At 34.4% G+C, this 12607-nt stretch overlaps 1 protein-coding gene across 1 annotated transcript; it reads left to right on the top strand.

Moving 5' to 3' along the window:
* The first annotated feature begins 672 nt into the window (after nucleotides 1-672).
* LOC127118888 (flavonol synthase/flavanone 3-hydroxylase) lies at nucleotides 673-11616 on the top strand. Its single transcript, XM_051049126.1, has 3 exons — nucleotides 673-1284; nucleotides 10800-11127; nucleotides 11212-11616. The coding sequence occupies exons 1-3, from the start codon at nucleotides 818-820 to the stop codon at nucleotides 11422-11424; spliced, it is 1008 nt and encodes a 335-aa protein (XP_050905083.1). The 5' UTR covers nucleotides 673-817; the 3' UTR covers nucleotides 11425-11616.
* The last annotated feature ends 991 nt before the right edge of the window (nucleotides 11617-12607 follow it).

Here is a 12607-nt window from a genome sequence, read left to right as displayed (position 1 = left end):
TATGCCCAGCTGGAAGCAGCTTTATGTTGTACGAATAAATCGTATAACCACTCCAACTTATAATACGAACCCTTGCAGCTACGAACATGTGATTGTGCCTCACACTGTGACACTCCTAAGTAGTCAACAACAAGTTCAACAGCTACCTCTTCCGTGACATCCTGAGGACTCCAGAAGATACCCCTGATGGGCAAGTGAAGGAGACATGAGACGTCATCCAATGCTCATTTCACCAAACGGCATGTGAAATAAAGATGTTTCTAGATGCCATCTTTCCACAAATGCATAGACAAGATTTGTGTCTATCTTGTTCAGACTAGTTCTCTGAAGTGAAGATAAACCAGATTTAGATACCCAACTTTCCACCTGTTGTGGAAGAGCCAGTTGGAACATCCTTATCCACTTGGAACATCCGCCCAACCCATGAATCCGATAAAACCTAATCCAATGCATAAATTTTCCTTCTATTCGATCAAATAATCTTGAGTAGTTACACTTTGTCCAACTATGTATTCATAATAATTAAATAATTAATAATATTTATAATACTCATTAATTATCTACTGTGTCCACTATTATTGATTTTTATTTTTATTGTCATCCCCACATATGACCAATAAATTGAAGAAAGCAAGGCAATCCATATTTCTACTAAACTTAGACTTTACTTGACATCATTGAAATTTTTTACATGGATACGTGGAATATATATATATATATATATAGGTGTAGCTAGAATAGACCCTCAGAAATTAGTAGTATATCACGCAACAAAAGAGAAAACCTTTGATTTGAGAAAACCAAATCTCAAGAAACAATGGAGGTACTAAGAGTACAAACAATAGCTCATCAATCGAAAGACTCAACAATTCCCTCCATGTTCGTTAGAGCAGAAACAGAACAACCGGGAATCACAACAGTTCAAGGAGTGAAACTGAGTGTACCCATAATCGATTTCAGCAATCCAGACAAAGAAAAGCTACAAAACGAGATAACGGAAGCGAGTAAAGAATGGGGAATGTTTCAAATCGTGAACCATGAGATTCCAAATGATGTTATAAAAAAGTTACAAAGTGTTGGCAAAGAGTTCTTTGAGTTACCACAAGAAGAAAAAGAGGTTTATGCTAAACCTGTGATTGGGTCAAATTCTTCAGAAGGGTATGGATCAAAGCATCAGAAAGAGTTGAGTGGGAAGAAAGGTTGGGTGGATCATTTTTTTCATATTATATGGCCACCTTCCAACGTTGATTATCGTTTTTGGCCTAATAACCCTCCTTCTTACAGGTATGTTCTTAACTTTATTTTAGAATATTTTAGAATAGTGTTGTTATTTTATCATTAATCATTACTTTCTCTTGTTCATATTCATAGTATCTAACTTGTTATAACATTCTCATTTTATGATTATATTGTTGTTATTTATACAGTTTGAGCAATAATTTCGTAGAGCAAAATATGCCAGAAGTAAGTTATTAAATTCGCTTATTAATAAATAAAAATGTATGAATTTATATTTGTAGGTGTCAAAAACTAATCAATTTACTTGTAAATTTAAAACTCAATAAGTGAAATATTACTTCATAAGTGATCTAGTTTAATTTTTATTTTTTTAAAACGAAATTCAACTTAAATTTCAAAAGGATATTTATTTAAGAATCAACACTTAAACATTCGGAAAATTGAATTACATTTTCAATGTTTGTTATTAAAATATTAATAGAACTATAGAAGAGAATTCACATACTAAATATAGTAGATTTTTACGGTTGAGACCAAAACCAGATTATATTAAATATAACAATATAATTTAAAAAAATAATTAATTAATATATTAAAATATAAGTATTTATATTTTTTTAATAAATTAAATGATGTGTTGTAAATTTGAACTCAAGCTTATGCAATTGAATCTTATAGTTAGGGATGAAAATCAAACATGTCTGTCCCGTTTAAACCATCCCGCAAAAGCTCATAAAAAAATGTGGATGGGGAGGTCATACTTGAAGTTGTGGACCTAAAACTTTAGCCCGTCACACATTAAAAGGGAGAGCAAGGTGGGACGAATACGCGAGCACTATACTTTTTAAGGTTAAAAATACGAAACTTCATGAAAATGTTTATGTCCACAAAATACCGAAGAAAATAAAACAAAATGAAATGGAACAAACACATTAGTGAATTCAGACTTAAACCCTTGATAAAACGTGCATGCCAACAAATCAGACCCGTTTTTTCCGATAGTTATAACATATCTTTCAAGGTTTAACGGATAATATTATCATATTTTTAATCCATATTTGAAGTGTTTTTTATTTTAAATTTAAAATGATAATAATTTAATAATAAGTGTTTTATACATACATGAAGCTTTCACAAAATAAATTGAGAGGAAGTGTAAGTTTTAATGCCGAAAATCCAGCCCCTTAAAACAATCAAACTATCCCTTTAAAAATGAAAATTTAACATTATTATTATTATTATTATTATTATTATTATTATTATTATTATTATTATTATTTTAACAGGTTAATCAAACGAAACGAAGTGAATTTCCAGGATTCCACGTATTCACGTATTTGGTATATTTTCAGTCATTAAATTAAGATAAGTCTATATTTAAATAAAATATTTAGTCTTTCATTATAATAAAAATGTTAAATTTAAATTTTAATCATTTAATTTTGATTCAACGCTTGATAACATGCAGAATATGTGAATGCGTGTATAGATCAAACTAACTTATTGATTATGCTATAATATCTACTTGTGTAGCCCCGCCAGATTTGTTTATCACTAATCCTTGGTAAGTGTTATTGAACATTGACTGAAAATCAAAGGTTTATATATTTTTTATGGTAGAAAGTTTATAGTTGTTTTAGGAAGGTTTATAATATATATTAGTTGTAAGTTATCAAAAATAACATCATGCATCTGCATTTTAAATACCTGCTCCCCACGTGAAACAAGGTTTAAATAAAATAATATATAGTTGTAAATGAGGTTTGCGAGGGGATTTTTTTAACAATATATAGTTTTAAGCGAGGTTTGCAGGGCACACATGTCAGAAAGGGTTTCTATTTTTCGAAAGAAGCTATCCATCACCTATTCAGTTTAACGAAACACTAAAATATGCTTCCACTGATCCATATCATATTTCCTCATTACAATAAACAATTTCTCATATTAATAAACTGAAAATATTTCTTATCATTTCAGCTTTATAGTACACAATAACAAGATTATGTGAACACGTGAAACATATAATATATATATATATATATATATATATGAGAAATTTTAGGGGCCAGAGCGAGTGACACACATTTGCTCATCCGTCCTTCCTAAATCCTCCTTGCACTAGATCGATTCATCGAACACCTATTGTGTATATGTGTCTTCTGAACCTCCAGTTTCTCCATCTCTGATGCGCGATCGTGCGTAGAGCGTATGTTGGGTCAACAAATGTTGCATAAAAAGTTAAAGGACTTAACCACACCTCATAAATTTCAGGGAATCAACTACCCATGCTTCTAGCGAGGCTAGGTTCAGACCCGAAGGTTATAAATACATCAATATCATCACACTGAAGGACTAACTAAGAACACAGAGAATTACGGAGAGATTAACTTCCAATACCCTAACAACCTTAAAGCCTTTGACAACCCTTATTCACTAGGGATTGTCAAGCATTTGTACTTTTAATGAGTATATAAGAAGCACCCACCATGGGGCTCCGATAAAACTGATATACCCTCACTACATTCAATTAAAGCATTTTCTTTGTGCTTATCTCACATCATGGTGAACAGAAGACAGTTACTCCGACCAACGAGGTATCTGACGACAAAGAAATGGTCATAGTAGAGATGCATGTTGTTATGGATGACCTTCGTCGTCAGAACCAATCCTTGGAGGATACAGTTCTTCATATTCAACAACGCCAACAAGCTAGGAACTGATACGGTGGATGAATATTAAGTGGATCCCCAACTTCTATTAGACGAGATATGGGAGGTGCATGTCCCAGAGAAATTTAAGCCACCATCATTGGCTAAATTCGATGGGTTCAACGATATGTATGAACACATGGCCTCCATTAACACTTAGATGTCCATCATTAGGGAACTTGGCTCCCTAAAGTGCAAGCTCTTGTTCGGAACCTTCCAGAACACGGCCTTGAGATGCTATATGGTCCACCGCATGCTCTTCATCACCGGCTATCAAGACCCAGTGAAGAAGTTAGTCCACCAATTCGCCGCAGGTAAGCAGTGGAAGTTGACAACCACCAATATATTCAATATACGTCAAGACCCATCAGAGACCTTAACGAAATACCTTTCTCTCTACAACGAAGATACAATCAAGGTAGTCCATCCAAATAATGAAATGTTTGTAGAAGCATTTCAGAATGGATTCAAGACGAGACTCTTCAATGAACCCCTCGCCCAAAGGCCTGAAACATCTCTGGTGGAAGTAATGACATGAACACAATGTTACATCAAGGGAAATAGAGCATTATTGAGAAGAAATCTAGTGATGCAAAATAGTGCGCCCCTGGTGTGGACAACTCATAGATAAACCAATATACGTCGCCTAATAGAGACATAATTATCTTCAAGAAAAGTGGAAAGCCTATGGAGAGTTTTATGCCTCTAAACACTCGCTGAGAGCACTTATGGGGCTGAAGTCCTTCACATGCATAACATCCCTCAATAACAAACACTGAAGGCAGACATCATGGGACCAAAGCCTAACAATTGGTGTATGGTACTACACAGAGGACTGAATACAGCTCAAGAAAGAGATATAATTTGTAATCCATGAAGGACATTCGAGGAATGTGTTAAGTGTAACCCCAATAGAGAAGCATGAGGGTCTTGTTCCCATGGGTGAGATGGTCGTGAGAGTCCCACAGTCAGTTAGGGAAAAGAACCAAGTGGGAAAGAGGGCAATAGAACTTCCCGACACGTGCACTCAATCCAATCACAAGAGGATTCGTCGGATGTGAAAAAACAAATTAATCCCAAATAAGGTACATCCTACAAATCCTAACCTTCGAAAATCCTCCCATTATTTACAAAGTAGGAAGCACCACCTACCTAGGGGCCAATACCACCTTGTCCAAGAAATACGCAGTCTTCATTCACTAGAACAACAATGACCCCATGGTGATTTCCGCTTGATATGACAAATGAGAAATCAATAGAGTTCTGGTTAATTAAGGAAACTTCAAGGACATCGTATAATAAGATGTACATGAGAGGTTTCGCCTAAATTTGGACGATCTCAAGGCATTTCAGGGATTTTGGGAGGGTTCTCGAGCGAACTAGTGTAGGTGAAGAGGTACATAACATTGAAGATTGTTTTCGGGATGGAAGAAAATTACAAACAGGTCAAGATAAAGTATTTAGTCATTGATACACCTTCATCATATAATATGATCATAAGGCAACGAACCTTCAGCTAACCGAGGGCATTCCTATCAAATCTGTATATAATATATGAAGTACCTTTTCCTAGATTGACGAGTTTGCGTTATACAGGTTTTTATTGAGATCATTGAAAAATGACGTGTAGAGAGCTTGAAGTTGAAGAAAGTTAGAATAGTAGGGGAGAACATCATGGACACGAAGGCAAAGCTGCAATGAGAAACTCCCACAAGAGAAGGCATCACCGCTCCATTAAAGGAGAGCGTGAAAGCTGGTGAGGAAGATCTCCAACCAAGAAGTGACTGTCAAATCAATGGATCTCACCAAGTTTAATTTATTTGATATATGTTTTAGGCAAGTTATATTCTCGATTATTTTTGTACGAACAATGACGTTTCTGTGTGGATACTTTTTTCTTGTGTTATTAGGGTGAGACATGGTGTTTAATAAGAGCCTCACTTGATTTATGTATCATTTTGTATTATTACTTATTTACGTGCAGGTCATTTTGAAGAAGGATAATGTTATCAAGGTCACCCCTTGAGGCGATTACATGTGCGATCCTCGTGTAGGAATTCTTTCCGCCCCTCGAGGCGATTACATGTTGCATCCTTACCAAGGAATGATTGTCGCCTCTCGAGGATATTACATGTTGGATCTTCACGAAAGAATCATTTCAGCTCCTCAAAGGAATTACATGTTGGATCCTCATGTAGGAATAATTGCCACCCATCGAGATAATTACATGTCAAAGCCTCATTAAGGAATCCTTGGCGCACCTCAAGAAGATTACATATTGGATCCTTACAAAGGAATCCTTCCCACCCCTCAAGGCGATTAAATCATGGATCCTTGTGTTGGAATCCTTGTTGACCCTCGAGATTATAATCATTGCCTCCTTTCTTTTCGAGTATATTGAGTATTCACAAAGGATTCTACACAACAAGCATAGCCCCTTGAGGGAAACCCCTGACACCTTTGGAATAATAAGGGAACCTCTAGAAAGAGACTTTCTCCCTAAAAATAAAATAAATAAACATTGGTAGATGCTCTACAAAGTAATATAAATATACAAATTACGAGAATAATATTGATTAAAGACCCGAAGGCAGACAACAAATTACAAAAAAGTGTCAAAAAGATAGGGGTGAGACCCTGAAACCATTAGTCCTATAGAGGATTAGCAAGGTAAATTGTGTCACTTTCCTATGGTCCATTAGGAGAGATGTACTCATCATCCATGAGTTGGCCTCCTTAGACTACCTTAAATAAATCCATTCAGCTTAAGTCCATACCAAGATAGAGAAAATCCACTAGTTCCTTCAACCACTCAAAGTATAGATCATAAGTCTCTACCAAGTCATATTTGAGGGTAAATACTTCTTCCTCAAGATTATTGATAGAATTAAGAGCCTCATTGAAAGATCCCTCTAGTCTGATAGAAGAAGCAGCGTGAGTGTGCATCTATAACGCCATCGTCTTGAGTAAAACCTTTAGATGATCTTTCTCCTTTACCAAGATATTTACCATCTCTTGGCACTGTATAATGACTTCATGAGCCTTGGTGAGTTTTGAATTCATATCCTCAATAGCTTTGGAATGCTTCTCCCATTGAACTCACCCGATTAGAAGAATTCTTAACAAGCGTGCCTCAACCATATTGGGTAACTCTTCGGATGATCTGTTATGAAGGTTCTATTAATATGATGGAAAACCCTCAGGGAAGGGGGAGGTTCTCAATAAACTTGACAACATTAAACAATGCGTCCCTCCAAAGGGATGAGAAAGTGAGGGAACCATCCAAAAAATTTTGGGTCTTGACTCCAACTATACCATCCTAAGTGGTCGTTAATTGTCTGTTCCCATGGGTTTGAGAAGAACCTTCCCCTTGCCTGAGAATCTTGGAGGGAGGTTCATCAAAGATAGGGCGATAAGGAAGGACAACGGCTGGTTGACTTTTGACTTCCCTCCTTTCTAGGAGCTCGTTTCTCTTAACTAAAGGATTTGTTGACATTTTCATGTGCAAAGGGTAGAGATAAAACCAGTTACAAAACAATCTCAAACATAAAGGTTGTCTAGTAAGAAACTCATCAAGATATTCATCTATTCGGCTATCACCCCTTAGATCCAAGGAGATCAAGGTAAGAGAGCACATTAAATAGAAGCCTAACAGTTCCTGAACCACCTCCCGCTCAAAGAGGGTATGATCATCGGAAGATAATCCATAGGGAATATTAGAATGACTCGTCTATGACAATGGGAAGAAGGGACGCATGTTGCCCAAACTATAACCATTGAAGTGCAATATCACCCCTAAATCAACAAAACTTATCTTTCCAATTAGAATAGGAATTAGAGTAGGGCACCAATAGCTTTCTTCCCAAAAGGCCGAGTAAAATCACCCAATCGCTTGCAGGCGTCACTCTAACACTGAAGAAAGAGAATAATATTCCAATAGTGGGACTGTGGGAGTAACCTCCATCCAGCAACACAAAATTTGGAAGGCCATGATAGTACCCCAAACTTTGGGCGTAATTTTTATAAGAGCAACACAAAATTTGGAAGGCCATGATAGTACCCCAAACATAGAAATACTGAGGTACAATAGCTTCTCACCTCACTTGAGCTAACTCTAAATACCCTAAAAATCTTAAAGCCTCTGACAACCCTTATGCACTAGAAGTTGTCAAGCATCTGTACTTTTAGCGAGTACTATATATATATATATATATATATATATATATATATATATATATATATATATATATATATATATATATATATATATATATATATATATATATATATATATATATATATATATATAAGTGAAGTCAATACACTCACGGCCCTACCAATTAATAAATATATTTCCCATTCATTCCCCACCTATAAATAGTTTTATTTTTAAAAATATTCAAAAATACTTGTAGAGAGAGATAAACATGTATGACTGCATGGAATCATTTTCCATATATTAACCCCTACAAAAATAAACCAAGAAAAGGAAAAAAGAGAGGAGATAAGAACCAAAAAGTTACAGAATCACCAAACTACCAATAGAACTAGACTTGATATCCGAAAAAAGAATTACCATTAATAGACCAACATTATCAAAGCAGTTTAGGATCACAACCCTAAGAAAACCACAACACACACTCGAACCATTATTGACACAAATAGAGAATATGATCTACAATTCCATTAGATAAAGAACATGAATAATCAGGCGATCTACCAAGATACTATTTCCAAGCAAGATAAATGACATTATCTTCTATATCGTCCTCCTCTACGGTGTATCTATAAAGATCAAGTTATTTCATAAATTTTCAGATAGCCCACACCATTGAGTGTTAAATCATGATGAGAACCCTTATTACTATCTACAACTTCAAAGGAATAAAAAACCTCAAACAACGAGATAATATCTCCCGACAAGACAACTTTTCTCCTTAGCCATCGAAAATTCCTTTACCACAAGTAACAAGTAGGTGAGAGACAAACTCAACAGTCCGAACACACAAACCATAAGAAAGACCATTAGGGTCAATAATAACTTATCTCATAAGCAAACTTTCTCTTGTTGAGATCTTATCTTGGATAAGTTTTCAGGAAAATACAACCACTTTTGAGGTGTCTCAACTACACCAAATAGAAGGCAAAGTATATTCCAACCTACTAGAGGAGGTATTGATATCAAAATTAGCATAAAAAGAGCACGATAAGTAGATGCAACAAAGTAGACATCTTCGTCCCATGGAACTAACACCAATGATCACTCTCTAAGGAAATAATAGTTCCCCAAATAGACATGAAGAGGTCAATAACCAGATCCTACACACAATCAAAGACGAGTATCATGTACTAGAAATTCCAATTCAAAGCCCCATCCTCACCCACCTTTCTGTTTTTCTAGTAAGAGATAAGCTAAAGTTTATAAAGCGTAGCTCTAAGAGGAGAATGACCCTTATTAGACAAGTGACTTCAAACAAAAGTAGGAGGTGAATTGTGTGGGTTTGAAAAATGATGTATAATTAAAAAGTCTTTGATAAAAGAAAATATTTAAAATGATTTTGTAAATCAAATAAAGAGTAGGAAGCAAAATAAGTAAAGAGAACGAAATCAAAATATAGAAAAGATTTAAGAACACCAGGAAATAAATAAATAGAGAAAATATAAAGATACAAGGGTTAAGAAAATTACACCAGAGATTTATAGATGTTCGTCCTAACCACTTCGCCTACTCCCTTTCCCAAGAATCTCTTCTTGAGAGTTTCCACTATAGACGTGAGCTTTTTCATATGATATGCTCATTAACCTTCTTACAATCAAACTAGAGTTTTACACTAGTTATCCTCCAAATCAAGCACAAGATTTTACAGCGGGCTAATCTTTGAACAAAGAGAGAGCTTTTACACTATACTAAACTCACAAACCAAACAAAGATTTGGACAGACAATCTCATAAAGCAAATGAGAGCTTTTACATCTGGTTAAACTCACAAACAAAATATATTTTTTCACAGACAATCTCACGAACCAAATGAGAGTTTTTATTGACTAAACTCACAAACCAAACAATATCTTCTTATAAGAGATATTACACGAGAGATAAAATTATCTCTTGAAAAAATTACAATAATACCCTCAACAAACAAAAGCACCAAGACAATTCAATAAAAAAGAAGAAAAAAAAAAGAGAATGAAGAGACTAAAAAATGAGAAAGTATAATGAAATTCATTTTCTTATGTGTATTGAAAATGAAGATAAACTTCTCTACCATAGATACAAAATCTGATTCAAAAAGAAAAATGTCTCATGGGCTTTATAATGTCATAATGAATTATAATCAATTGTTATCAAATATTACTTATCGATGAATTCTATGGTTATATTTTGTTTTGGAATGGTCTATAATGAATAGACATATTCTATTAAGTCCAATGAGAAGTGATTGCTTTAATTTGTTTAGTTACTTAATTGTTTCCCAATTTAATGGGTAACACAATGATTGAAAATTAAACGATCATGATAATAGTTCATGCCTCATCTTTACTCTCGGTTGATTATCTATTGAATTTTGTAAAAGATAGGTGATTCATGATCATCTTATATTATCTTCTACTATCTAAATATGCTATAACTTTGTATCTCTGATTTTATTATAATTTATCAAGTAACACAAAAATAAAAAGTAGTTGAATTTGTTGAAAGGAAAAACAAAATATAGTTTATCATTTTAGGTTTCTTTCATTATAACTATTCTTCTCTTTTCCAGCTTAGATGTGTCAATAGAGACTCGATCAACTTCAATTGATTCTCATAAATTTTGAATACTAATTAATTTTCGTTTTTTTTATCCGGTAGGGAGGTAAATGAGGAATATGGCAAGTACATACGTGTAGTGACAGAAAAACTGTTTAAAAACATGTTAACCGGACTTGGGTTTGAAGAAAATGAACTAAAGTTAGCTGCAGGTGAAGAAGAGATGATTCACCTATTGAAAATAAACTACTACCCACCTTGTCCATGTCCTGATCTTGTCTTAGGTGTCCCACCACACACAGATATGTGTTACATCACCATTCTTGTTCCTAACGAGGTGGAGGGACTTCAAGCCTCTAGAGATGGTCAATGGTACGATGTTAAGTATATCCCTAACGCTCTCATCATTCACGTTGGCGACCAAATGGAGGTATGTGCATATCTATATTCTACCATTATTATATAAGTTTGAATGATAAACTAACCATTTTAGTTATATTTTATGGTGATATAGATACTAAGCAATGGGAAATATAAGGCTGTGTTGCACAGAACAACAGTGAACAAAGATGAGACAAGAATGTCTTGGCCAGTGTTCATCGAGCCTCAAGGAGAGCATGAAGTTGGTCCTCACCCAAAGTTTGTTAACCAAGACAATCCATCCAAGTACAAGACCAAGAAATATAAGGATTATGCTTATTGTAAGCTTAATAAGATTCCCCAGTAAACAAATTGCAGGATCTACAAATAAATAATTTAGTACACATTTCATGTCACATTATTATCAAGACATTGTTGCTTGTGTTGGTTAATTTTAACAGACTATCATCTGGTGTGTATGAACAAAATAACATATGTAGCTAAAGATGGATGCTGCATGTTTAGCTATTACAAAACTGATTACATTTCCCTTCTCTAATTTACTTGAGATAGATTTAGCAAACCAATTTTGATCCTCCTCGTTCTTCGAATATATTCCCCTCAAATACTTCCACCATAAAGAATCATGTTTCCAGTTTGATGGATTTGAGCAATCTAATATTTTCCTTGCGCATCCCCATACCTAAACTTTAGTAACTCGGCCCATAATGGTTTTTTTATTCAGAATCCTCCATCTCCATTTGTTGAGCATTGCCAAGTTGAATTTCTTGCAATATTTTACTCACAGGCCTCCTATTTTCTTAGCTTTGCAAACATCCACCCATCTCATCTAACTATATTTCCTCTTTTTAACCACTATTTCGGATAGAAACGCACGTTAGATTTGCATTATTTCCCGAACAATGACTTTTGGAGCTTTATAAAATGAGAAGAAGAATATAGTAACATTGTTTAATACTGCATTTAACATTCTGAATCAAGTCTCAGTTGGCATGGTCGCTCCTTGAGATAGAGATAACATTTTCCTTAACTTAACCAAGATAGGTGCCCAAGTGTCCCTTCTCTTTCAATCCCGCCCCGTTGGCACTCCAAAAATCCCAACAGATCTTGAAAAACTCAGGTTGAAACCACTAGGACCCAAGCTTTTATCACCATCACTAAACCAAAATCATGTTTTGTACTAGTCATACTTCAAATTCAAATAGTTATTTAAAATATCAAACGGTGTCAGAATCAAGTGAACGAATATGTTTTAAAAAGCTTATAATATCTATTTTAATATTATACTTTTAATTTAAGGACTTAAGAACCAAATTGGTACATTTTAATCAAATAATAGGAACTAGTGCAGAAATATGATATAATGTTTTGTACAATTTGTATCTAGTATTTCTCCTACCGTACTTAATGAAACGTGACATTTATAAAGTCTAATACATAATAAAATTTGTCTACTTTCTTATATCTTATGATATAATGTTCACGTTTAAAGGGATTGTGTATAATGATTTGTATAAAAAATACTAATA

This window comes from Lathyrus oleraceus, chromosome 2 (assembly GCF_024323335.1).
Source record: "Lathyrus oleraceus cultivar Zhongwan6 chromosome 2, CAAS_Psat_ZW6_1.0, whole genome shotgun sequence".
NCBI classification, from domain to species: domain Eukaryota; kingdom Viridiplantae; phylum Streptophyta; class Magnoliopsida; order Fabales; family Fabaceae; genus Lathyrus; species Lathyrus oleraceus.
This window is presented reverse-complemented; position numbering and strand designations above follow the sequence as displayed.